The 27,958-nt window shown below is 44.3% G+C and overlaps 2 protein-coding genes across 7 annotated transcripts in view; both read right to left on the bottom strand.

Moving 5' to 3' along the window:
* The window catches only part of CFAP251 (cilia and flagella associated protein 251), a 35,215-nt gene extending 12,296 nt beyond the window's left edge, over positions 1-22,919 (bottom strand). The window contains exons 1-16 of one of the 4 annotated variants that reach the window (XM_005298627.5): positions 20,807-22,919; positions 18,800-19,101; positions 16,815-17,228; positions 16,168-16,308; positions 15,178-15,287; positions 13,999-14,107; positions 12,857-12,937; positions 11,768-11,845; positions 11,169-11,213; positions 10,067-10,284; positions 7,038-7,232; positions 5,457-5,704; positions 5,215-5,363; positions 4,181-4,354; positions 2,842-3,026; positions 1,495-1,609 (exon numbers count right to left, since the gene is read on the bottom strand). In XM_005298627.5, coding sequence (XP_005298684.2) covers positions 1,495-1,609; positions 2,842-3,026; positions 4,181-4,354; positions 5,215-5,363; positions 5,457-5,704; positions 7,038-7,232; positions 10,067-10,284; positions 11,169-11,213; positions 11,768-11,845; positions 12,857-12,937; positions 13,999-14,107; positions 15,178-15,287; positions 16,168-16,308; positions 16,815-17,228; positions 18,800-19,084 — 2,547 coding nt within the window. In that variant the 5' untranslated portion in view covers positions 19,085-19,101; positions 20,807-22,919. Of the gene's footprint in view, positions 1-1,494; positions 1,610-2,841; positions 3,027-4,180; positions 4,355-5,214; positions 5,364-5,456; positions 5,705-7,037; positions 7,233-10,066; positions 10,285-11,168; positions 11,214-11,767; positions 11,846-12,856; positions 12,938-13,998; positions 14,108-15,177; positions 15,288-16,167; positions 16,309-16,814; positions 17,229-18,799 lie in introns of all 4 variants that reach the window. The other 3 variants (XM_005298628.5, XM_042852473.2, XM_065568101.1) reach the window with 3 other exon arrangements.
* Positions 22,920-23,056: 137 nt separating this feature from the next.
* Positions 23,057-27,958, bottom strand: part of PSMD9 (proteasome 26S subunit, non-ATPase 9) — a 29,994-nt gene continuing 25,092 nt past the window's right edge. For all 3 annotated transcript variants that reach the window (XM_065568116.1, XM_065568117.1, XM_005298630.5), the window contains 4 exons: positions 27,589-27,782; positions 26,425-26,526; positions 25,296-25,384; positions 23,057-24,296 (listed from right to left, as the gene is read on the bottom strand). In XM_065568116.1, coding sequence (XP_065424188.1) covers positions 24,269-24,296; positions 25,296-25,384; positions 26,425-26,526; positions 27,589-27,782 — 413 coding nt within the window. In that variant the 3' untranslated portion in view covers positions 23,057-24,268. The remainder of the gene's footprint in view (positions 24,297-25,295; positions 25,385-26,424; positions 26,527-27,588; positions 27,783-27,958) is intronic.

Here is a 27,958-nt window from a genome sequence, read left to right as displayed (position 1 = left end):
ACAGAATACAAGCAGAAAAGGAAACAGCAAACTCCTGGCTTCGAGTTCAGTCCAGCTCCATAACCCCTGGGCTTGAAGCCAGCCCATCCCAAAGGCATTCTCACCCAGCTGTCTGCCAAGATCAACCTTTATAGTCCCTCCCCTGAGGAGCTGTGTGCAGAGAGGGATGCTGAGCTGAGGTTAACTCCTTCTTCACCAGGGACCAGGGCCGGCAGTCGCCTAGGGCGCTACAATTTGGGGGGCGGCAACCGCGGCGGTATTTCGGCAGCGGGACCTTCCGCTGCCTCTGTGGGGGGCGGCATTTCAGGGCGGGACCTTCCGCCACTTAGGGTGGCAGAAAAGCTGGCGGCGCTCCTGCCAGGGACAGGTAATGTTCATATATGGGGAAGGGGGTGGGTGTCAAAATTCAATACCGTAGTTATTGAATATTCAAAGTATAGAGAAATACTGTGGTACCTGTGGGGAAATACTGATTTTTTTAAATGGTGACCACTGTGCATAGAAAGCAATACAACTGACTCCCAAGTGAAATACAACAGAAAGGCTAAACAACTCCTCTCCACAATTCCCACCTCCCAGTCCCCTCATCTCCTACTCCCAATTCCTCAGCTTCCAATACCTCTGGTCTCACCCAACCCTATATCTTTCATTTAATCCCCCCAGTACCTCAACTTCAGACCTGCACTCTCTTTCCACTTGTTTTGTTACTTGCCTTGCTGAACACATGCAGGACTAGATTACCTGAAACTCAGAACCTCCCATATCTATGGTGAAACCTCCACTAAGGACCTGCATGTACAACAGGCAAACCTTTGTCCTAAGCAAGCACTTTAAAGTATTCCAGAGATTGAATTTTTCTCTCATGCTGGGTAGTTGCTATGGGCAGGTTTCACTATATGCACGCACATGTAGAGGATATGGCGAGGAGCACTATAGAAATATTTGGTAGTACACCTCTACCCCGATATAACGCTGTCCTCGGGAGCCAAAAAATCTTACTGCGTTATAGGTGAAACTGCGTTATATCAAACTTGCTTTGATCCGCCGGAGTGCGCAGCCCCGCCCCCCCGAAGCGCTGCTTTACCGCGTTATATCCGAATTCATGTTATATTGGGTCGTGTTATATCGGGGTAGAGGCGTATAAATAAATACTATAACAGAATAATACCTAGCTCTTAATAGCACTTTTCATCGGTAAATCTCAACGCAGGTCAATATCATTAGCCGCATTTTACCAATGGGGAAATTGATGCACAAAGATGGGAAGTAACTTGCCCAAGTTTACCCAGCAAAGCTATGGCAGAGCCGGGGATAGAATCTAAGTCTCCCTCATTATAGTCCAGTGCTCTATCCACTTGGTAACACTGCCTCCCTTTAAATATCTGGTGTATTTCTCCCTTAGGTACAAATGGCAACTGTACCTAAGGTTCTTTGCAATGTTATGCAAAACAATCCAAAAAGCATATCTGACATAAATATATAGGAACTCTGTACCTTATCTTTTGTAATATAGGCCAGATATCGTTTTTGTGCATCCTGACTGTTTGCTGCTGGAAGGATTTGTATCTTCTCAAGAGGTGACCCGTAGGTTGGCCCCAGAAGTGTCTTTCTAAAGGAAAACAACATTTTCATTTATTCTATTGATCTCCATTTTTTCACACAAATGTTGCTGTGCACAAGTATGGGATTGGGCATGTGTGTGTGTATAGGGGTGTGAGAGTGTGAATTTAGTGCTGGTGAAAGGTGTCTAGAGACCAAAATCTTCTACTCCAATTGCCCTGTCTCTCTCCTTGGAAGGGCCACCATTGGGAGTGAGAGAAGAGTTTGGTCTCCATGGCTCATTCAGTTATTGGCCTTCACTGAAGCTGCCTGGCTCCCACTAGCTCAAATATCGGCTTCCCCTTGGGACTCTGCACTTTTGGTTGAAGAATGACCCGCTCGGCTTCCAACACATCCAGCTCTTTAGGCTCGGACAACAATCACACATCGTTACATAATCTCAGAGGGTTAGCATTCAGGGCAAGCCGGCAAAAGGAGCTTTTAAAGAACCACTCTCTTGGATCATCTCTGCAAACACTGTGATTAATTTAGTCACTAACATCCTCGATGGCTGGCTAGTGTGTCCTCTGTGAGACAGCTGGCTTCCATTCCATTAACGTGTGTTATACAGTGATCAGTCATTTCCACAGGAAACTTTGAAGGGGGAGCTAAGAGCTGAATTCTACCCTCAGTTACATCCATCCAGCAAAATCTTTCTCCGCGTATTTGATGTGCTCCATTAAGAACCTGGACTATTTCAGCTTCTGGTAAAAGGATATTTGGGCAGCTGTAGCAGTGAGACAGGAAAGTCTGGCTCAGAAAGCAGAGAGAGGTCTTGAGCTGGACTGGATGCTGGCTTCACATTCTTTATCTGAAAACCAATACAGGGTCCATCTGGGTTTAAAGTCTGCTAGTTAGCTTTGTTGGCCAGGGCAAGATTCCTGTTGTAACTAGGGAAAACCTTCTGAACTGATATTTTGGTAGCTAGCACAGTCGAAGTGGGGGTACAGTAGCCTGATAACACAGACAGCTTTATCAATTAAATCAGTGGAGCTATGCAGGACTCTATCATGATCACAATTTCCCTCCTCTTTTAGTAAAGAACGTTGGGTCCAGTGGTTTGAACAGAGCCCAGGCACTCGGGACTCTGAGCTTGTATTCTCAGTTCTGACTCTCTGCAAGTCCATTAGGCCAAATTCTTCAGTAGTATCCACTGATCTTGGGTGCACACCAAGAGGAGAAGATTGGGGGAAAGGCGAGCAAGGTTTGACTCACTGTGAAAATTTTGAGTTTCCCAGTTACCTGCACATTTTAGTCGTAGCATTATACAGCTTCATTTTGTACCGATTATTGGCAGTGAGAATAAAAGCTTCTGGAGTGAAGGGAGGGTACCAGGCCAAACACATTGGGACCGCGTTCTGTTCAATGCGGTCTCTTCGCAGGACTGCCAGGTATTCTTTACTGCTGCTGCCTAGATCATACTCCACCTGAATAGAACACAATGAACAAGATCCATGTGAAACAGCTGCACAGACTTGCCAGCATTCATGGTAGTCTGCTCCTCCCTAGTACCTTTTGCTTTACACTAGTGATTGGAGTGTGCTTTTCAAATGCTAATGAATTCACATCCCCAAAAGCCCTACATGGTAGGAGAGGAGATTTTTTGAGGTTTATAAAATGTTACTGTTGCAACCTCTGCTCATGTATCCATAATTATGAAAAATCACATGGATTATAACCTCACTAAGCTGATGCAATGTCAGTTACGAGGAACACAATAAGAACTCCACAGCAAAAGAAACTCAGCTCCCTGCTGACATGCTAAACCCTCAGCCAAAGCTGGAGGTGTAAATCCCCTGGCTGTGGAGGGTCCTGACTGCAGTGGAATTGGTGTTAGTTCATTGGGGGAAGGGGAGTGGGAAGAATGTGGGGAACCTGTGCAGGGGTATATGGTCCCCTACACATCACAGGGACACTGTTCCTTCACAGTAGGCTTTGGAAGCCTGTGCTGGTGTATCCGCTGCTACATGCATCAACTGGCCATTGCCTCCCATTGAGAAGGGTGCAACAAGAGATTGGGTCCATTTCACCCTTTGCTGCTCTGCAGCTTGGGGGCAAAGGGGACAAATCTTGCCCTATTGGAACTTCATTGCTCTAAAGGCAACTGGTATGGAGCCTGGGGGAAGATTTTTTCACCCCCAGTAACTAGACAGGTCTTGCAATATGAAGTGAAGCTCGAAGTGAGAGTCTACCTGGATAAGAGAGGGAGCAGGTGACAGAGTCAAGGGCCCTTCACTGAGAATGCCCAGCTGCCAACTCCAGACGTGCAAAGGGACAAGCCCACTGACTATCAATGATAGGGGCATATTTGTTCTCAAATAGTGGGATGGAGAGTTGTCTCTCACACAGCCAGGACCTAAGACACACAGGGTTTCATACATGAAACCCAACATCTTCAGTGGTGCCTAGAAACGTTCAGGCTACAGATGAGTAAACTGAGACCCAGATGAGCTAAAGTAACTTACCCAAGGTCAAACAGCAAGTTGAGTCAGAACTGGGAATAGGACCCAGGAGTCCTGCCACCAAGCCCCTGCTCTAACCAGTAAACTCTACTGCCTTGCATGCTTTTAAGCAGACTTACCAACAGCCTGTCCTCCCCAAGGCTTAAGAGCCTTGGTTGATCGCTGTCTAAAAGGACTCCAAATAGTATACTTCGAATTGGTTTATAATGTGAATGAAGCCCTGCTAGATGCTCCCAGGATCTTTCACCATTTTTCAGTATTCTTTTGTAAACAGTCACTGCATATTTTTCATCCTAAAATGACAATACAAATATTTTAGTTGATCTTCAGCCTGCACTTCTATTGTGTTCCCCCAGCTGTCAAGGAAATTCTTAGCATTTCTTAGCTCATTAGTCTGGCCTACAGGCCTTTCTAACTATGTGCTGGATAAGCCACAAGGAAAAGGAGGTAAATAGAATGCCAATAACAACAACAAACCTGATTGGGAGAAAGGATCTGAACAGAATCAACCAACACTAAAATAACAAAGAACAACTCTTCAGCCCTGCCTGAAAGGAAGCCACTGACCAACCCCGGGGGTATACTAGAGTGTGCTTCTGCTCTGGAAAGGAGATGTAAAAATGGCATCATGAAACTCTATATTGATTGTCTCTGCGAGCCTGGAGCAAATGTGATCAGGTTACAAACAAAAATATATTTTTCTTAACTTCCAGCCCCCATGGGATGTATCATCATCAGTAATTAAGATTCTGCACTCCAAATGCAACCTCATTGCCTTAAAATACTGCCAGTTACATCTGTGCACTGAAATATGAAAATGAGTTCACAATTCTTTTGATGATACATGAGCCAGACCAGACTCCATCTCACTCTCCCATCGCTAGTACTGCAGGAATCAGAGGAGTAAAGAGATGTCAACACTTATTTTTGTCACTAGAATCAGCTGGTAGGGCTCTATATAGAGACAGGGAGCAGGTACACTGAGGAGGAAGGTGCCATTTTTACAAAGTCACAGCTTTAAGAGGGCTTTAAAAGAGGGCGAGCGTTCCTGCCTGTTCTCCTTTCAGGATCATATCATGGCACAGCCTGTAAGTTCCAGTCCCACCAAAAGGTGCTGCAAGGAGAATATACATTTATCTTGAGAAAAACTTACAGCAGTTGCAAGATACTGGGAATCATGAGAGAAGCTTATTTGAGTTACTGGCCCTCTTGAGTATTTGAACTCTTTGCAATCATCTTCTAATGATATAGAATCAAGGATGTAAACGGTTCCATCAGTAAAACCAGCCGCCAGAAAAGAACCTAAAATACACATCAGAGAACAATTATTGTACAGATCACTCATCTCAGGAAACCTGATGGTCAATGTTCAGTGAGATCTCAAGGTAAAAATACCTTCAGGGTCATAGGAGAGGCACTGGATACTGGCCCCCATAAAGATTCGGCTAATGAGATACTTTGTCTGCATATAGTCCCACACCTTTAGCAGCCCACAGTGACTTCCTATGGCAATGAGAGGCTGGCTAGGGTGGCAAGCAATGGCATTAACAGCTTCCTTGGCCTCCTCCATTAATTTTTCCGGTTTTGTCCCCTCTGCTGTAATGTGAAGCACTGTCGCGTCCAATGTGGAGAGAATAAAATTCCTGTTAACATGAAGAAACAAACACAATTTGATGAATCAGGCAGGTGGACTCTTTTCCCTCCCATTTACACAGCAGGCTAATTTCTTGTCAGTAATTTAGAGAATGATTGCTCCCTAAAACAATGGAAAGAATGGCTGCTCATCCATTCATTCAGCTGTGTCTTTAGTGCAGCTGGACTTCAGTTTCTGCACATACATAAGCAAAGATATATAAACCAAACAACTGACCATGCATATATGTTACTAAACTCTTATCAGGAAGTGGTTATCAGCCATCCTGCAATGTGAGAGACTGGCCCCAATGAAAGTGCCAAATCCTGAAGTCCTTTCTCAGAGCTGAGTTCTGCCACCCTTTACTGTACTGCCCAGGAATCACTCACTGACAACACAGGGACGCTCTGTGGAGTCAGGAACTTAGCAAGCCTAAGGCCATGAACAGTGTTTGAAAAAGAGTCGGCATTAGAAACCAGTGGTTCCTGGGCCTCAGTCCTGTGCTCAGACCACACCTCCTCTCTTTAGCATTTGTAAGCCTGCTCTGACTTTCCCTGTGGGGCAGGAGAGACTTTCAGTCACTTGTCCTGGCGTGAAGCTTGGTGTGCCAGAGCTGGTGGAGAGTTGTGTATCTGCCTGGCCAAAAGAAGCTGCTGTAATTCCTGGTAAGGCAGAAGGTCTGCAGAGGTTGCTAGCTTGAATCTCCATCTATTCATTTAGTGATGGGACCCTAACAGCAGGAGCGTCTTTTAACCTTTCCCTTTGCTTTTCCACCACTTCTTACTTCCCAGAGGGGCTGCCAGTGCCAGGAAACTACAGCAATTACTCAGGAGGAGGAACCAGACAGAGGAGATCAATAGGGAAAATACCTATTCCCTGAGGCAGAACTCAGGTTTACAGAGGAGTCTATCTATGCCCCACAGCTCCCTAGAGAACATGTGAAATTTAAAACTGTTGCCATAAGAGTCTAAAAACTCTGCATAAGGAAGCTCTGTTTCAGGCTGCAGGCAACTGGGGAGGCAAAAATGAACTAGCAGTGGGACAGCCCCTTGCCCCTTGTCTGTGATGGACAAGTTTGATTCTGCATCAAGATGACCAATGTGAAGATCTGCAGCCCTTCCTGCAGAGAAGACAGTACAATGGGCAACCTCACCTACCTATCATATTGTATATTAACACCTGAATCACGTCCATTGACAATTTCACACACAACTAGATTTAGGATTTAAAATCCATTCTGATACAGCCAAAGTACAACAAAGAAAATCCGTCGACTACTAGTTGAACATTTCAACAGTTTCTTATTAATCAGTTAATTATAACCATCACTGAAGGACTCTCACCTGATAATAAATGGTTGACCATGTATAGTACAAGAACTGGAGTAGTCTGAGTTGTTGCTGGCAAGACTGGGAGGGTTTTTTGAAAAGGAAATGGATTGGATGGGTCCCAGTTTAAAGTGGCTGTACCAGTTCACAAGCTGCAGCTGGCCATCATAGAATTTAATGTGACCTTTGACATCACAAGTTACAAAATAGCTAAAAGGAAGGACAAGAATCGGTTAATCAAAACACAATTTAAAAGCGCTCCAGAAGAACCCAGGGCTCGTCTACGCATTTAGTTCACGGCAAGCGAGGGTGTAAATCTACACTGCACTAGTGTGCTGTGCACTAAGTGTCCCTGCGCACGAACAGTTCCCTGATGCACTTTGATCTACTCCTGTTTCAAAGCAGAGGTATATCAAAGCACACTCCTGAACTTCTAGTGCGTGTCGGCAGGGTCCGCGCAGACACTTGGAGCACAGCAGGCTTGTATGGGGTAGATTTACACTCCAGCTTGCCTCAGACTCTTTGTTTAGACAAGCCCTGCTCTGCTCTTCTCTGGGGATTTTTATGAAAGAATTCGCTTCACAAGGCCTGATCCTGCTCTCACTTACACTGGTGTAAGTCAAGAGTAACTAACTGCACATTGTAATCAGTGGCGCAGAACGCGGGTGAGAGCCGAATCAGGCTTTTATATCTCAGAATACCAGGGTGGGGCGTTTTCATCCCCATTTTCTAGATGCGAAAATGAAGCTCAGAGAGATACATGAATTCCCAACAATCACACAATGTGTCAATGACACAGCCAAGAATAGTCTTGACTTCCCGTCCTTTGCATTAACCTCTAGACACAAGGCCTTGGGAATAAGAATTAGTATCTAAAGACTCCATAGCAGTATAGCAGCAGCTAAACACATGCTTAACCTACAAACTAATTTCATTACGTAAGGTGGTGGCATTGTCTAGAGATCTAAGCATGAGACTAGGAGCCAAGAACTCCTGAGTACTAATTCTGACTCTGCCATGGACTTGATGGGCAATCTTGGGCAAATCACGTAACCTCTCTGTGCTTCAGTCCTTCCATCTGTAAAACAAGGACAATGATCCTTAACTCACCTCACTCACAGGGTGATGATGATGTGAGGGTCAGTTAATGTCTGGACAGCACTTTCAAAGTGTAAACAATTAAGTGCTAGGTAATTATTTAGGATAGCTATTAACTTCCAGTTAGCAATCCTTAAAAAGTACATAGATGGTTGATACATAACTGCAGTTAGAGCTAAGCACCTAGTAGTATCACTGCATGTAGGGTGACCAGATGTCCCGATTTTATAGGGACAGTCCCGATTTTTGGGTCTTTTTCTTATATAGGCTCCTATTACCCCCCACCCCCGTCCCGATTTTTCACATTTGCTGTCTGGTCAGCTAACTGCATGGCTTGCCAACAAATATTTTAAAGTTGGCAAAACATCCTCTGTGACTTCAGTGTGTATCAGTTCCCTCTACTGGTTAAGATAGGGAAGCTGCTCTTACAATTCACCCGATAGCCCAAATTAATCCATTCTCTGAACCTATGCAATTAGTGAACAACTGTGGAGCCTGTTGATTAGGTCTGGGGTGGGAGATTTCACAGATTTTGATAGTGTATATTAAGTAAGACCTTTATGTTTATTATTCAGCACAGTAAATTATGAGTTTCTCTTTCATTTAATTTTAGCCCACTGATGGTTTTAGGTCCGGTACCTTGTGACTATTAGGGCAACAAATGTCTCCCTTATCCCACTAGGGGGCAGAGATTCTCAGCTTTCACATAATAAGGAGCATTTCGGCCACATTTATTGCCAGTTAAAACTGACACAACTCAACTGAAGTTAGTGGCGTTTTCCTTCTTACACCAGCAGTGAATTTGACCCTTTTCATCCAGTCCCAGAAGTATGCAAAGCATTGAACCTCAAAACTGCAACACTGGGATGTACATAAAATATATTTTATATGTTTTTTATTATTAATAATAACTTGTCTGTGGCCTCGAGTTCTATACCCAGTATATTAACTAAAGCCACCTGGATTTGCATGTGGAAGAATACAGAAAATATTACCTATAATATTATTTAGAAGAGGATTTTCAGAAGTGCTCAGTATTGGCCCAAATCTGCTCCCTATGAACAAAGCTCCTGCTGGGAGCAGAGTTAGATCACTGCTAAGAGAATTGGAAAACCCACCCTTGAACTCTAAAAGCAATACGCGCTTACACATCTCATTACAATTTTGCATAAGCAAAATATACGATAGTGTGTAGAGATGCAAAAAGATTCTACTGTCACTTGTTTGAGGTGAGCCACATAACTCACCATGTCTGAGTAATAAGAACAGGAGTACTTGTGGCACCTTAGAGACTAACAGATTTATTAGAGCATAATAATAATGTTAGTCTCTAAGGTGCCACAAGTACTCCTGTTCTTTTTGCGGATACAGACTAACACGGCTGCTACTCTGAAACCTGTCATGTATGAGTAATGTGAGACTCTCAAACTCATGCCACGAGAACCTTTATACTAGAGACCGCTCACCATCATTTGGCCTCGCTAACTAACATGGATATCCCTGATCCTGTGATGTGTCGATCGCCCTGATTTGCCACTGCCTTGCACCTTGTGTCGTCACTGATGCTTCTGAAAAGTACTATCACAACAGGTGATAGTACTTGCTTTGCACAGGTGTAACGGCTGTGGAATGTGCAAAGCAGTGGAGAATTGGCTTCGATACATTGCAGGAGAATCCTGTTTTCATTCCAGTTCAATATCCTGAATACATTAAAAGATAACAAGACCCTTACTCAATTTTTACCTATTCTTTACTCAGGCAAACTACCATTGACTGCAATTGGAGGTTTGCTTTGGTGAAGACTTTTGGATTTGGTTCAGTATAAATATATGCAGAACAAACAATGCAAAAAACAGTTTAAACATTGATTTTTCATTTCAGCCGTACACACTGGCTTTTTAAATCCCCACATTAGCTCAAGAACAGGGAAGTATTTTATCCATTACCTGTCAGATGCAGTAAGCACAGTGAGGGCATCTTTCTGCACATACATCAGCTTAATAGCCTTCCTATTATGTGGTTTTACACACAAGCTGGCAGGCATGGACGGTGGGCAGACTGCGTCCCACACCACCAGCTTCCCTCCTGATGTGGCCGTGAGAGCTTGCAAATTGCCAAAATGAAAAACTGACTGACTAAAGAGTCCCACCATCTTGTTGAAGGTCTGCAAAGGAAGCAAAGAGACCCCGCATGGCATTCTCTGTAAAGTACAAACTAACCTACCCTTGCAAAGTTTTCAAAAATTAATGGAAACTAACGGAGAGAAAAAAATAATCTCACAAATCTGAGTGTAGGAAACAAACTGTCTCCAAACAAACTCCTGTTAGAGGCAGTAACATGTCTTGTAGAATGACAGCTCCATTTGCCCCCGAATATCGACAGAGTCCCAACTACATGCTGGTATTTTGGAGGGGCTTTGCTAGGTGAAGAATGAAAACTTCCCCTCCTCTACTGGGCTTTGGGTCTTTCCCACATTTTGTTTCCCTCCACACTGCAGATGGAGAGAGGAGCATCAAACCCTATTTAACTAATGACTGCAGATGTGAAGCTCTCTGTTAGTGCCATGTATTACCGTCACCTCAGCAGGCTACGGGCAGCACATGCCTCTTCAGTACGAAACTGCTCCCCAGCTCCATGCACATTAGGAAGTGACTGTCCCCAGCCCATGGCGGGACCCAGCAGAGGCAAATCTGTCATGCAGGCAGGAGGAGGAAGGTCTTGCAGCAGGAGATGCAACAGGACCAACTCTTTCTGGGAGACCCATCCTGACCTCTCCTCCCAGCAACCCAGACTTTCCCCTCCAGTAGCCACAGAGTTCCCTAGAGAGCCATGCAGCCTCTCACAATCAATCAGTGTCTGAAATGTTACTTTACAATAACAATCACAAAGTACCATAAACTAGAGACCGGGGGATACACTGTGATGTGGAGGGACTTAGCAAGTTCACTCCATTCAGGACATTGTGCTTGTTTAGTAAGACAGACTGGTCGTCACTGCCAGAAAACAAGCAAACCAGCTAAAGCAGTGCTGTCCATTTACAATACTCACTCTGTCAGTTAAATGAGGAGCGCTGTACTGCAAACCGGTACTATCCTGAGGAGAAATACAGAGACCTTGTTCCACATAAAGATGATAATTTTGAAAATGGACTTTGATCAAAAAAGAGGCTCTAACATGCCCATCACTGTGTTATCTGGGCACTAACACTACATTATTATTTATTATTACAGTAGCATTTGGTCACCACACCCAAGATTGGGGCTTCATTGTGGTAGGCACTGTGCAAATAGTAAAAAAGAAATCTTCTGCCCTGAAGATCTTACAGTAAGTAGACAAACAACAGGGTGGAGGGGAAACAGAAAGGTTAAGTGATTTGCCCAAGGTCCCACAACTGGCAGAACCCGGCATAGAAAGCAAGACTCCTGAGCCCCCATCCAGTGCCCTTTCCATTAGGCCATGCTGCCTCTCCAGAACACAGAGCCACAGTACGTCTCCATCCCTCCATAAACTCAGTATGCTCAGCTCTTCCCTTTTATGTATTAAAGTAGTGTAATTAGAATGTTGGGATAATTTTTTCCCTCCCAGAATTATCTTAGTCTTGTGACACAAGAACTACAAAAATCACATTAACTCCTATGTCTACTTACCCATAGATAAAATATCACTTGGGTTTTACTGTTGCTGACTAGTTCCTTGTGATTTTTTGGATTGAAAACAATGTAGTTCTGAAATTAAAAAGTTAAAGTTAGGTTAAAATTCACGTTGGCCCGTCTACAGCATTTACATAACTCAATTTGAATGCTCGGGCCTGGTGGGGTGCTGTGCTTCACAACACATCCATTCTTATTAGAAATGTACTGTGTTAATCTGCAGAGAATTTGACCCAGAGGGCCTGATGATCAGTTTCAGTAAGGCCTTCTTATGTCACTCTGGCAGCGTAATGGAGCCTTAAAGTGGGTACAAAAGGCCTTGTGAGTGTGACCCTAGGAATGCCACCTTGGCTGTTGTAAAGCTGGCATCAGGGCTCTACTTTGCACCTGCTGCTGAGAGGTCACTACAGCTGGTGCAGAAAGTCATAGGCATGACTGAAGTGCACGGCTCTATTGCTAGTCTCAGGGCCTAAAGAAGATCACAGCCAGAAGCAGTGTGTAGGGCTGCTCTAACATATACTGGGGGCTGCACAGGGCCCTGCACAGCCTCAGAATACAGGAATGCAACAATATCTTTGTCCGCCACCCAGGGCCGGCTCTACTGTTTTTGCCGCCCCAAGCAGCGCGCTGAATTTCCGCCGTGGACGGCGGGGGCAGTCCGTATGCCGTTAGGGCAGCACGCGTGTTTCCACGGCGGCAGCAATTCGGCGGCAGCTTCTGTCTTCAGCCGGAAGACAGAAGCTTCCGAATTGCCGCCGCGGGCAGCTGAACATAGAAGCTGCCGCTGAATTGCCGCCGCGGCGGAAATGCACGTGTTGCCCTAACGGCACACGGACTGCCCCCGCGTCTGCGGCGGCAATTCGGTGCACTGCTTGGGGCAGCAAAAACACACGGACTGCCGCCCCTTGCAGATTGCCGCCCCAAGCACCTGCTTGGAATGCTGGTGCCTGGAGCCGGCCCTGCCCCCACCCAGCCCAGTTCCTGCCCCAAGGGCAGGAATGATTTAATGTGCAAGTCAGGCACACTGTGTTTAACAATGGCTTGTTTCCACTCTCCTAAACCCCTTGAACAATTAGAATCACTCACCTGATAACCAAATGCAGGTTGCAATTCTACACTACACATAGGTTTCTCTTCAGGTGAAGTCCACTTCCAAATGCAAACTCTCTGGCCGACAGGGGAAAGCAAAGTGACATCAGTGTGCTATTCTACGCACTATTGAATTCAATGAGCCTAATCCTGCTCATTATAACTGCAGCGACTCCAGTAAAGTCAGTGGGGTTGCATGGGGGAACATGGGAGCAGAATTGAGCCCAGCAGGGTCTTGATGGTTAGTATGGAATTTTTAAAAATTGATTATATGAGATATTGATCGTATGAAAAGTCACAAATTAATATCCAGCATGGTCAGGCCTGCAGTCAGACATCCTTTTTGAACTGGAGATCAAATGAGTTTGTGCTCTGCTTCCCACAGATTGTTCAAAACCATGTTATAAATCAGTTTTGCTGCAGCTAGATTTGAACCATGTTTAAATCTGGCTCTTTGCCAGTGAAGATTGGCCTGAGGGTGCAGAATAATGCAAGAAGTTATGGCATTAGCTTTTCACTTCTGCAGGCCTGGGTTCTAATCCTGACTCAGGTGAACTCAAGCAAACATGAGTTTGATGGTTTTCAGTTGTGTACATGGAGGATCGGGAGGCAGCATTAGCATTTCGTATGACTTCCCACTAGCTTCAGCCCTGGCATAGTTTTGGCATTGATGTTGGGTGTGAATTGCATAGCAAAACTGACTTTGCTGAGAACTTCCGTTATACTGCTGCTAGCTAGGCCTCACATTATACCACTACTCACATACTGGAGCAGATTGACAATACGTTCAGAAACTAACCAAAAAAATGAATGTTATTTTTCTGCTTGAAATGTAAGGTGACGGCACTGGATATTGCTAGTTACTGTAATCAGGTTAACTAAAGATATGTCAAAGTCAGAATCGTTTATCCTGACTTATACAGGTTTCTGAACTTTGTAGCTTTAAAATAAATGAAATCCAGATCTGAACTACCTCTGAGTTAGTAAAACCAAAACCCAGCTGACATGATTTTGCAAAAGCAACCTCCAACCTGCCCAATGTTACTCAACTCCGGTGCATATCCTCCTCTTAGTTACACTGGTGCAAGTTTGCAAGGTTCAATCTCTACAGGCTGCAACAGAGAAAACATGTTCTTTACCTGTATTTTGCCAGCACCAAGTGTTACCAAATACTTAGCATCCTGGGAAATAGCAATAGCACCAACCCCATCTTCTGGGTGACTATCAAATATCGTATGCACGGGAATCCTGCAGAACAATGCATACACAGTCACTAATTACAGTGACAACTATTTGCAATATCATTTTTAGCTCTCCTCCCCCTTCCACTCCCACCTCCCACAACCCTTTTCACAAAATTCTAGGACCTGTCATTTTGGAAGCTTCCTTTCACCATAACTGGGGGGTGGGGGAGGAGGGACAACAACCCTGAGCTGTTACAAACTAATTCAAATAAGATTCCAGACACTGCAAGACTGGGAATCCTGCTTCTATAGTACTGATAAAGCAGGGGAAATTATCTAGCATGCTTCCTTTTTGAAAGTATCATTGCATAGGACTCCCACCCACTCCCCTCAGAATCTGGGGTCCTGTTCTAAGCTACGGTGTTGCTTTCAGAACCCTGATTTAGCTTCATATTTCAGAGGCTCTTCTGACTGTAATTTCTGAACAATTCTTATTGATGGTTTCTAGGGTTTCATTGACGTTTCTAGGGTAGCTCCTGCTTCTTGCATATTTGGGGTCTGATTGAGACTGTTGTGGAGGCAGCTACAGCAGTGGCAACTGGGAATGTGGGGAAGGGGCTTACAGCCAACAACCAAGGTCACCGAGCACTGAGAATTCTAAGAACTAGGGCCAAGATGTAAACAAATAAGTGAGTAAAATTAGGTGCTCAATTATGAATGTAGAAACCTAACCTTAGGCAGCCAAGTTTGAAAATCTTGGCCTAGGGGAGCTCTGACCGATCTTACGTGGACCTATCTGCACTGGAGTGATTTGAAACTGAAGCCATTACTCCACCATGGGTGCCTTGTCTGCTTGGTCTATTTTTCCTTCCTGCGCTCCTGGACTATGTAATTATTTTTGTCTAAACTAAAAGCTGAAATTGCTTCATAACTATTATATTGGCTCCAGAAGTTTTCCTATGTCTTGTTTTGTGAGTCTAAATTTTGGTTTTTGCTAATACTGCCATGAGAAGGTTACTTGGTGATTACCCAGAATGCTGAGAAAGTGGCATCTCCTGAGCAATCTGGAGCATTTGGCTACAGGAAAGAAAGAAGGTTCTCAAACAGGGACTTTCTAAATACCTAGGAACTTACCCTGAGAAGGCATCCCACACAATGATTAGATTATCAGGTCCCTGGTCAGCTGTTGCAATCCATCGCCTATCTTCACTTACACATAGACAAGAAATAGAATTAGAGTGACCCTAGAGAGTCAAAATAAGAAATGTGCCTTGAAAGATCTAGGAACCACATTTATTTAAAGCCATCATTCAGCAAAGGCCTAATTAAACTCCACATACTGTACATTGCACCTGTGACAGTCTCCACGTCCATATCTGTCAAGGTCCTCCTCTCTCTCCCCTTTCAAACCCACCTTATCTAGGAGTACTTCCTTCTTTACCCCATGTATAATCCCCTCAGTCCCTCTCTCTGAATTTGTTGCCCTGTGTCTTGTCTTGCCATATTGACACAGTAAGCTGCCTAGGGAAGGAAACAGAACATGACTTCTCTGTATGTATAAAGTGGAGAATAAATGTACAGCGCTATATACATGTTTTATAATTCATAACAGAATAATAAAAATCTTTGACACGGCTATACCTCAGTGCAGATACAATTCATAGTTCAAGTATAAGGTATATGATTACAAAGTGTATTATAGGATTATTTATTACTTATACAGAGCCCAAGAATGTGCAGAGCACTCTGCAGCCATATACACGATGTATAAATATTTCCCGGTTAAGTACACTATCATTATATCAGAAATGTCTGAAGAGCTGTATAACACCAAGTTACAGTAAGGAGCCAAGTCAGCCGAAGATAAACAGACTCATTAAAGCTCTCTTGACTGGCAGAACAGTGAAAATGCAGCTGATGCTGGGTAGATGTGATAGACAAAAAGGTCATCAGAATGTTTTTTAGATTCCAGTATGAGTCTTCTACTTCCCTTGCTGTGGGTGGGGTTCTGCACCTGGAAGAACAGAGTTCTGAACCTGCAGATATTGCAGTGGGGTTCTGGGCCTGTAGGATAGGGTTCTCTAGCAATGGGGTTCAGTACCTGTGGGAAGAGGGTTTCTGTACCTGTAGATGATATTGCCGGTTTCTGAGTATGTCGTGGATCACAGCAGTGTGAGAGGAAACGTATAGGATCACCCTGTGCTCTTCATCAAGTAGGCTGTAAACAGGGAGGTGGCTATTGTAACCAAATGCCCAAGACAAACTCTGTAAGGAACACAGTTACTTTTTTATGCCAAGCATTGACAGAATTATCATAAAACATAATCTCTCTTACTTTTAGCATCTGTGATCCTAAAGGAGCCCAATATGCATCAGTTACAACCCACTCCGTCACCACTGATATTCTGCCACTCTTAGGGAGAAGGACAGTAACACACAACACCACACTTGGCCAAGAACACTGGAGCAAAACCCTTCTCATAATAAGTTGCCCCATGACCCATTAAAGCTGTTTTGATTGGCAGAAGACTGAAAATGCAGCTGATGCTGGTTAGATGTGACAGTGAAAAAGGCCATCAGAATAACCTTTGACACTAATTTCAACCTCCTACAAATGCATCATTATTTTTAGTCAAAAAATAAACTTTAAAATCAAAACTATGTCTCTCATGAAGCTAAAAGATTACTTCATTTGTGATGAGCTGGTCTTTTTCACTAGCATGAAATTTCCCATTCCCTAGGCTCTGCTTTGTACTCTGTAAAATACTCACAATTGGATGTGTTTTGATGTGCTCATCCTCTTCAAACAACAAGCCAGGGGTGGCTGAAGACACTAGTGACATCTCCTCGGCTGGAGCTGAGCTGGCAGTGACTGGTGCTTCTACGGATCCTGTCTCTTCTTGGCTCATTTCAGCACCTGCTTCTATGCTCCGGCTTTCCTGATCAGCTAAACTCTCTTTGTCCCTCAGATTTTTCTGGTCACTCTCTTGTGCCTCTTGGCTTATTTGCTGCATGTCCTGCTCCACCTCGGTGGAGCTTGGTAGTCTAGTAGGAGCCTCGCTCTCCCATTGCGGCTCTGTGGGTACCTGCTGTTCATCTTGTCCAATATCTTCTAATGTTCCTGTTATTGCTGCAGTTTCTTCTCTTTCCTCTGATGGACCTTCAGTGACATCAGCCACCGGTTCCTTAAAAACAAATAAAGGCTTCAATGTACACTTTGCAGAATGAAAAATGTATTTCATCTCTTCCGTGATGCATTGTCTCCCTTACCACCTCTGTAACTCATCCAACCTTCATCCAGTGGATTGACATTCATCTACATGCTTCAGTTCTATTGGTTATTAAAATATGATCAATTCTATCTTGGATTCCAGCCACACCATAAAATAAGAACCTATTTTAGGGCTGTGGCATCAATAAATTCCTCTGCGTGTTTTTAAAACCCTCCTTGGATTTGTTCCAGATAACCTGATAGAAAAATGTCTCTCCTCTCCCCTCTATGGTCCTTCTGTTCATGCAGTCCGAGGCTCCTCTAAGTCCCTTCATTCAATCTCACTGCTGTTAGTGAAAGAGACTTCTCCTCTGCAGCGCCAGTAATCTCGACTAGCTTTCTGAATTCCTGAACAACTCTCTATAACATTTTCAAGCTCAGATGAACACACATTTTGCTCCCTGCCCCAGACATTGTATGTTACATGCAGAAACATTATTGATCATGTTTACAGTGTCATAGGTGGCCCCGGTGCTTTGCAGGGGACAAACATCAAATCCATGCTAAGGTTGGGAAATAAAATGAAATAAAATTAAAAAAATCAGGAAATGCAAAGGTTAAGGATTTGCCAGTAATTTTAACTCGGCTACACTGCACATCCTCTGCACTGCATGCTACACATTGAACAACAGGAAATCTAATATAGTCACATATACATTATTTAACAGGGAAAACAAGAAAAGAAATTGTGCTATCTCACTACTTGCCCCCCTTTCTAGAGCGTTAAGAAATATATTAAATAGCACTGGATCTAGTTCCGACCCTTGAGGGACCCCACCATTAACCTGTTGCCATGATGAATATTGACCATCTAATTCTACCCTTTGTTTTCTGTCTCCTACAGTTTTTGATCTGGACAATACTTTGCCTCTCACCCAACGACAACTTAAACTTCTTTAGGATCTTCTTGTGCAGGACCTTGCCATAGAAACAAGCCTAGTTTGGAGTTTCTAGCCTCCCCTGTTTTTGAGCTACATGAATGTCAAAAGTTCATGGAAGCATATGGAATAATCTAGGTTTCCCTCACTCATAACTAAAACACAGCTCAAATTTTCAAAGCGTATTCATGACTGGACTGACATGAAGCAGAGGAAGCTTTGGCCTGAAAAGGAATTTGTTTAAGAAGATTATGAGTGATTGTAAATGGGGACTGAATGGAAACTCCTTCTTAGCTATAGAATTTCATCTGAGCTATAGAATTTGCTACTGGAAACAATAATGTCTCCCTTTACTGTTATTTTCCATTGAACTCTGTGAGCCAGACTCTGTGGAATTGTATGGATGGAAGAGAGCAGAATCTGACCCTGCTGAGGCTTTAGTTAACTCCATACAAGGGCAGTGTGATTCAGTGAGCATGAAAGACACCATAGAAAATATCACAAATAAAAAGGTGCCCTGAATGGAATACACCCTTCTTGTGACATCATAGGGATCCAAGCTGGGGAGCTGGCAATAGGAAGTCTGTTAGATGATATCCATACTCACATGTGGACTTGTGATGCTCAGTTCGTTCTCTTGTGTCTCAGGGGTGGCAGCGTCCACTGAGAAATTGTCTGCTGTGGTTGTTGGGGCCTGGGTCTCCGTTTCCAAAATGTCCATGGATTCTGCATCACCTGCTAGCACATCAGCTGGCATTTGGGTGACCTGCTTGGGTAATTCAGTTTCCTGAGCCCCTTGTTCATTTTGTGGAGTTTCTTCTGAAGCTTCATTTCCTTCTACACTTCCTCCTGCTGGTTCCTCCAGTGGGGTTTCATTAGAATCATCAGCCATCTTCTCCTACAAGCTTCCTTCCAAAATACACATTATTAGATTTTCTTCCCTGCTATCCCCGGCATTTACCACAAAGGCCCTTTAGATCAGAGTCCATTCCCCTGAAAGGGTGGGGGTATAGTCTCCTAAATGGAGGTATATCAGATGGGAAACCAATAGTACCTTTGATCTTGGGCAAAATCCCCAAGCAAAAGGAGCTGCTGATGTAAAATCAGTCCAAAGTATTAAAATGACCTTACAGTTTACCATAATTGCCCAGGAAGAGTGGCAGAACTGTGTATGAAGATTGGGGCCTACCCTACATTAGTCCTGGCATCCTAGCCAAAACCATTCAACCCCTCTCACTTCTATGAGCACTAAAATTCCTTTAAAGTGGAAGACAAAAATGGATACAGAAACACCAGGTTAGATTTCCAGGTCAGTCACATAAACATTTAGAATCCCAGAGGTAGTTCTATAGCATGTGAACAGACATTTATTCCATCTGTCCGGATCTGTATGTATCTAAAGCCCCTGTAGTTTCTTGGGGCAGAGATGTTCCCTCTTAGACATGTACCTCTGTCACAGTGTCTAATTTAGAGAAAGGGAGATAAAGCTAGAGACTGGCACTTTGTTCAGACCCAGATTAGTTTTAGGCTGACTTTGGGGTCTGGATTCATGGCCAAACAAGGGCTGAGGTTCAGTTCAAAAGCACAGAAATCTTGTAAGCAAAGAGCTTTTGAAGATGGCTGTTCTCCTGAGATTTTGGTTGCATCTGCACTAGAACCAGAAAACAGGTCCCTTATGCTTGTACATACCACCTGGACCCCAACCCTTAGGGACAAGTTTATATCCAAGCCTTCAAATCAGAGCCCCATGGCTCACCTCAAAATGAAAAAATGAGGTCTGGTTTTGGCCCATTCCCTAGATAAAACTCTCCCATTAGAGACTGGCATGCAAGGAGTGGGGGGATCTCCTCCCTTGGGAAATTTTTTTGAAAACACACATCATTTAGTACAGACTGATGGACAAAATATTTGCTCTACAGACAATGCTGTTGCTGTGTGAAGGATTCACAGCCATCAGTTAGCCATGTCCGCAGCAAGACATTAACCCCAACAGAGGCAGGAAATCCCCCCCTTCCCCTGCCACCCTCCTTCAGTTCAAACACCATATTGTACACACACCAAGTTTAGGCACCTACACATGCCCCGAGGATGCACTCTGCATACTTTAGCTCGTATCCCTGTATCTTTGGTTCGTATCTGAGGGCACAGACGTTTTTCTCAGTTCACCACACATTTTTGCACCAGCCAAAATACATTTATCTCCAGCGAGGGTCATTACTGACCAGGATATTAACGATTTAGCTCCCTCTCTGTGCCAGAAATTAGGATCTGTCTCGCCATGCCTGTCCCTGAGACAGGAATGGAGTTGGAAAGATCAGCTCCAAAATACACCTGCCGTGCGCCTCTGTCATTCCAACTGCTCGTGGCCACTAGGGAGTATTGTTGAAGAACCTCCCACCTGTTCCTGCTGCCTTATCCAGACCCCCCACCCATCTCTCCTATGACTGCTGCTGCTCATTCTTCACATCCCTCTAACCTCCTCTGACTCTCCAAAATCTTTCCAGTCCCTTAGCCAGGCTCCCCCAAACCTTGCTCCCTCAGATGCTTACCCACAACCCCCCTTTCCTCAGGCCTTGCCCCAAATCACTCTCAATAGGACCCCCCTCAGCCTCACCTGCTGCAGCAGCCTCGGCCCCAGCTCAGCAGCCTGGAGCTCCCCTGTTCTGTTTGTATCTGAAGCCTGTTCCCATAGTAACTGCTGCTGGTGCTGCAGGCAGTGAGAGACAGGCTGGAAAGAGCAGTTGCAGAGGAGCGTGCTGTGTCGGGGTGAGAGAAGGGGAGAAGTGGTGGACACTAAGGCACTACCAGGCTGGGGGGGTATTCCTCAGGGGCTGGGGGATAGGAGGTACTTCCTTTCTCCCACTGGCTGCTCCTGAGTTCATGGTACACAGGCCATCCCCAATCCCCCCTGCGGGACACTGGCTAACAGGACCCAAGCAGCTACTCATCCCTTCACCCTCCTCTGCCCACACCCAGATCCCATTCATGCCTACAAGAGGTACCACTGTTGAGTTCCTGTACAACATGAACCCAGCCTCTAAAGAAGAGCCAGACTCCCCTGGAACAGGTGGACTCGCCCTGTAGCAGAAGCAGCATGAGGGATGGTTGCCCTGAACTGAGTGCATGGCCCACGAGTACCACAAGGCCCCATTTAATTCATTATGTCAAGTTTTCTGCGCCATATCACTACCTTTCAGAATCACCTGTAATCACATGACTCCAGGATCTGCAGCTTCAAGAAAAAACTTCAAAAACCCTGGGACCCATGATAAAATAGAAGGAACTGGCACTACTACATCATCCTCCCTCATTCCCCCTTCTTTCTTCTCCCACATCTTCCAACCACTAACACGGATCTTTGTACCTCCTGAGTGGGGCAAATGGAGCAGAGCAAGCCAGAGAATCTGCCCCCAAGTATTGACTTTGACTGTTTTATCTGTTGGAAATAAGGCATTTGGTCCTCAGGTTGGACAGCACTTGTATAAACAATCCACTAAAGGGGCTGTGGAGGGTAATGCTTCTTTTAAACCACGTTTGCAAATATATAGTTTAAAACATCTTCCCTTAAAAGATAATGAACTTTAAACTCTCTTGACTACGTAGAAATAACTATTTCTAAATCTAAGTTATTTTCCTCATGCACGATATGCAGCGTGATACTCTTGAAAAGGAAAGTAAATTTTGTTATCCTTTGAAACACTGTGTGAGGTGCGAAGCTACTACTGTATTAGACCCATGAAGCAAAAAGTAAAAACAACTCTTGGGTGTGTATTTATGTATTAAATGGAACAGGCATCCTTTAAGGAGTTGAGATAAGAGATAAAATGACTGATGAAAGCAAATACAAACAGGAACTGCTGCCTTTAACACACCTGGACATTTGCAGGGCTGGGACCTTGGCTAAATTCAAAGCTAGTTTTAGGCTCTATTGAAAGGTTAAGGCTGAGATTCTGTGCTGCCCCCACCCCAGATGCATTCAATGGGAGAGGAATTAAAAGTGGCTTTAAGCTACCTTTCCCCCTCCTGCTTCTGGTCTGTTCCAGGAGCAAAAATAGCCTCTGGCATAATTAGGTTAGCCAATGACCTTCTCTAGATTCCCTCGGACATCCTCTGGCTTGCAGAACAAGTATGACTATTGTGGTTTGCAGTCAGTCCTGCCTCTTCCCACCCCTGGCACCCCCACTCTAGTCCCTAACTTCTCTCTCACACCCACTAGCCTGGGGCTTCTACAGGGCTAGCATAAGTCCACTTACGGAAAGCCAATGCAGTGCTTCCACCCCTGCACTTTGTAAGTGGTTTATAGCACCTATACACCACCGGAGCAGGGAGATGAAACCCATTTTATATTTCTAGTGGTCATTTAGTTTTGGTATTTATTAAAATCCATTTAGTTTAGTATTCATTAAAGCCCATTTTATCTTGTTTCAGAAAGCATTATTTTGCACTATATTGGCAGCTTAAAGTTATAATCAATAATAAGTTGGTTCAAAACCTGGTGATTAGAGATTGTTATATACTCCCAGCAACATTCATTCCATTATTTCCTACCTTGATCTCATTAGGCAAAGGGCCAAATTCCACTCTCACTTACACTGGTACAAAAACACTCATTCCCATTTACACTGGTGTAACAGATTGGTATTTGGTCCTACTTCAGTTCCTCGTCGCTGGCCCCTTGTTTGCGCTCTAAGCAGGGAGTTCAGGCCTCTCCCCCTGCACACTATATCTGATTTTGCGAGACGGATAACATCGGCTTTGTGGATTACACTGGCTGGCATGTATCAATACCTCTGACTGAAGACATGGGGAAACACCAGCAAGCAGGAAGAATATAGCTGAAAAGCAAATGAGCCTATCACATATGAAGGGTTAATTAATAGGTGTTTTAATAATGAATTGGCATGGAGCCTAACAGATCAATAGGCTGCTTATAGCCATGGCTTAAAATCATCTATAACACCTTCCACACCAGTGCTTATAACCATACATAATATACTATCCATGTCTGTAATATACTTATAAGATGTGTAATTTATTAATCCATTATAGCCTATGGTACTTCAGTATTAAGACGTGTTACCAGCTGATCTCTAGATACCAGTGTTGATCTGCTTCTGTCAGGTCCGAGTTTGCTCAAAATTCAGATTTTGTAAAAAATAACCTTTTCCAAAAATGATGACAGATACAATAAGATCAAGTATGCATGTCTTTTTTTTTTTTTTTTTTTTTTAAGAATTCCAATAGAAACTGGTTTAAAAACAAACCAAGCGAATAAAAGTTCCCTTGCAGTGTATGCAACCCAAAAACTACAGCACAGAAAATAAAATTAACAAGAAACTCAATATAAACCAAATTAGAACTATATTATAGTCCAAGCTATGATTAATATAAAAAGCATCATAGCACCCCTTCAATCTCACCAATTTAAGACAGTACAAATCAAACAATTTAAAAAAAAAAAAAAACCTTTCAGATGTAGTGACCACAAACGTTTTTGTAACACAATGTTCAAAATCATATTTGTACATTTCTTGAGTGTGCACTTGTATTTCACTGATAATATAAAATGCAATCCAGAAATTGGAGCAATACTTAGAACATTTGTACAACGTGCTGACCTGTTCAGGAAGACTTCAGATTAAAAATGAATGTAAATTATCACCAAAAACAAAAACAAAAAAACCCAGCTTAACTCTTTATTGGTAAATGTTACTTCCCATGAACAAACAGAAAAAAACATTCACTAAATGTTACAGAATAATTTGGCATGGATTCTAACTAAACAAAAAGCATGGACCTCACACCTGATTTACATCAGTACAAGTGAAGTCAGAAACAGGTCCTATGACTCTACAATCTATTCCCTATGAATCAGTACAATTACTAATCATGACCACGCACAGGTCCGTTGAAAACAATTCAGGTGCAGTATATCCGGCAAGCTGGAGGTCAGAGCCTCGGAACCCATTATAAACACTCCAACCTCAGCAAGTAGATGTAGGTTGCAAAGGGAACTTTTCAAACCAGGTTGGAGTTCAAAACGTACAAACTTTGATCTTATTGTCTTCTAATCCAGTTATCTTTGCAAGGGGAGAATATTGCATCTGAAAAAAACGTAAAGGAATAAATTAGGTTTCAATCCAGAGTAAGGAAATAGGAGAAAAGATATTCATTTTTTCCTGGCCTCTTTGTAATCTTTGAGCTTACTACATAAAGAGCTCCATAGCCAGACTCTTCCCCTCCTGTTAACCAAACAGAGCCTCACTCACCTGCTTAGCCTTCCCATTCCCAACTTGATCTCTTGATATGATGCACCTCCCCACGCTGCTGCAGCTAAATCTTTCACAACTGACTTTTAGATCATGTCTTTCACTGAGGGATCTAAAAGTGATCATCAAATTTGAGAGGGTGATCAAAGCAGAGTGAACCATGACCAACACCACATGACAAATTAGTCCTGTCCTTAATGCAGAATCCGTGGTTCTGAGCCTGTGTGAAAGCCCAATCCACTCCATTAAGTGGAGGGGAATACTGCACCCAGCTGAATCTGCAGAGGGAAGATCCTGTCTACACTATAATTCCAACAGTTTTGTGCGCCTCAGCTACAACACAGCTGTGCCCCAGTCAAAGATTGTTTTCCCTGGGTAGACTGAAAAACCAGGTTATAACAGCATTAAAGGATCCAAACTACACCCTGAAAATATATGGGGCCCTATTTCCCTCAGGCACACACATGGTACAAGTAATACCAATTGAAGTCAGTTCCTGCAGTGAAGGAATTATACTCCAGGGCTGTAACAGGACGCTGTAGCATGGTTATAACAAGATGGTTTGGACCAGTCTACGCAGGATGCAACTGCAATTTGTACAGCGCTAGCAGTGACCCCCCCTAGCTTGGCAGGTCAGAAGTACCCACTTGATAATGAGCAAGGTGGCACTCAAAGACTTTGGTGCTGAGGTAGATTCCCAGGGGAGGGCAGAAGGCTCAGGCTCCATTCTGCTTAGCAATGGCGTTTTCCAGTTTGAGGCTGGTTAATGACATGACAATTCATGCACTTCGCCAACCTGAACTCAGAGGCCGTGGAAGGAATTGGCATGCCTACCCCAGCAGTCCTTTCCCTGCCCAGTGCTTTGGTGTGAGCCCGAGGTGTAATTTCTTGCCGCCACGGATCACGGTCACACTCAGTGGTTTCTGAAATGCAAGAAAATAAACAGCACCTTCTCCTGTCAAGTTGGCCCTGCTCTCATTTCCCTGTCCCCCTGAGAACATAAGAATGGCCAATGGTCCATCTAGCCCAGTATCCCGTCTTTTAACAATGGACAGTGCCAAATGCTTCAGAGGGAGTGAAAAGAACAGGACTACTTATAAAGTGATCCACCCCGTCACAATCCCAGCATCTAGTACTCAGAGGTTTAGGAACACCCAGAGCATGGGGTTGCATCCCTGACCATCTTTTTAAACTCCCCTCATACGGAAGCTGTTCCGTAACCTTAATAATTTTTGTTGCTCTTCTCTGTACTTTTTCCAATTCAGATATTTTATTAGATGGGCCACCCAGAACTTCACGCAGTATTCAAGGCATGGATGTACCATGGGATTATATAGTGGCGTTTTGATATTTTCTGTCTTATATGTATGCATCCCTTTCCTAATGGTTCCTATCCCTGTTAGCTTTTTTGATTGCTGCTGCTCATTGAGTGGATGTTTTCTAAGAACCATCCACAATAACTCCAAGATCTCTTCCTTGAGTGGTAACAGCTAATTTAGACCCCATCATTTTGTCTGTATAGTTGGGATTATGTTTTCCAATGTGCATTACTTCGCTTTTATCAACACTGAATTTTAATGCCATGTGGCAGGGTAACTCTTCTTCCTACTAAGGAGAGTCAAAAGCAGCTCTCTCTGAAGCTTATCACCATTACTCCTTGATCAGCCAGCAGCAGGCACTCTCAGTAGGACAAAATATGATGCCTACACACCCTTCCAACTCTGTCCGCCCAGGAAAGAACTCAAATTCTTAACTGTTCTTCACTGGACCCAGTTGGTCTCAGGAATAGTATTGAACAGAATAGCTATGGAATCAACATGCACATCAAAAGCAGCGGCAGGATGAACCTGAGACCAATGGTCACTTTCAACTATCTCCAAAAAAAATAAAAAAATAAAAAAAAATCTAACCTCCTGTTCAAAGACTGAAAATAGAACTCAGCCGAAGCTGGTAACCTGCTCACCCCTTCGCTGTGCTGCACCACGGTGGCAATATTCTGCAGTGTCTGGAAGTTGTGTGTGTCGACAGAGCCAAACTCAATGATCTCATCATCAACCTGTAATCCCTTTACAAAGAAGCCAAAGGAGACTAAGCATCATTTGCCCTCAAAGATACACAAGGCTTTGTGTTTATAGAACGTCTTTCGTCCAAGGACCTTAAAGCACCTGATGAACATTCATCCAGGTCAGGGGTGGGTTACCTATGGCCTGTGGGCTGGATTCAGCCCGTTGCTTAATTTTATCCGGCCCATGCATGGGCGGCGGGGTCCCTTAGGCTGAGGAAGGCTGTGCCTCCCCAAACAGCCAGACATGGACCTGACTGCGCTCCACCCTGCCCAGCCCCACCCCTCCTGTTTACCCCCGCGCAGTGTGTGGCTCCTCCAGTCCCCCTGTGCTACAGCCAGCAGTCCAGTGCTCTGGGGCCGCCCACCTTCCCGGCGCTCCTCTGGGGCTGGGGCTATGTGCCCTGCCCTCCCGGCACTCCTCTGGGATTGGGGGGCTACCCTGGGGCCAGGCTCAGGGCCGCAGTGGGGGGAGGCATTGGGCCTCCGGCAGGGGTTTTTGATCAGACCCTTGCTTTTAACTTGTGTACGGCCCGCAATTGATTTTTTCTGTGGGTCAATAGCCCGTGATAGAAAAAAGGTTCCCCACCCCTCATCTAGGTAGTGCCTCCATTTAAGAATCTCAAAGTGCTTCTCAAAATTTAGTAGATTAAGCCTCACAACCCCCCCAGAGAAATATGGGAGTAGTATTTATTATTCCTGCTACAGAGATGGGGAAACTGAGGCACACAGTGGTGACATGGCCTTACCCAAGGTCATACAGGTCAATTGGAGAGTTGGGGGAAAAAGCCATTTCTGATTCCCACCCCCATGCCCAACCCACTAGCTAGGTGTTCTAACATGGCCACGGCTCTACAGGTTACAGCAATGCATATTTTACACTGTCCAGGCTAACGGGAATAATTAGATCTGCCAGGAAAGTTACAAGCACCTGGCAAGAATCTGGTTTAAAAACAGGAGCTCAAACCCTGCTCCTGATTGCAGGTGAGTGGGGAGGGCCACCTGCCATATCTGGGGCCCAACTGGCAGAGTTTGCACCATTGGAAGCAAGAGGATTGAACTTGCCGAGATGCTAGCGGGAGAACCTGGGGTGACAGCATTCACTCTTGCGAAGGCCTGCGGCAGACTCTGGTTCTGATTCATTGCCTCAGCCTGAGCTTCTGCCTCATCCTTTGCCTGCTTCTCCTTCTCTCGGGCATGCAGCTGGTGGAGAGCTTTTTCCACTTGCAGCATCAGGGCCTTGTGATCGTTCTGCAAACCTACAGGTGAGACACATTAGTGCAGAGAAGACAGGACCAATCACGTTTTCATTTAAAGTCCTTACCTAACAGATGCATTTCTCTCTCTGGCTGAGATTCTTAGCTTTCAATTAAAAGTAGGTATTTTGTTCCTCTTAGGCCTACACTGAGAGTGAAACTGCGCTATCAACAAACTT

Source organism: Chrysemys picta, chromosome 15 (assembly GCF_011386835.1).
Source record: "Chrysemys picta bellii isolate R12L10 chromosome 15, ASM1138683v2, whole genome shotgun sequence".
NCBI lineage: Eukaryota > Metazoa > Chordata > Testudines > Emydidae > Chrysemys > Chrysemys picta.
This window is presented reverse-complemented; position numbering and strand designations above follow the sequence as displayed.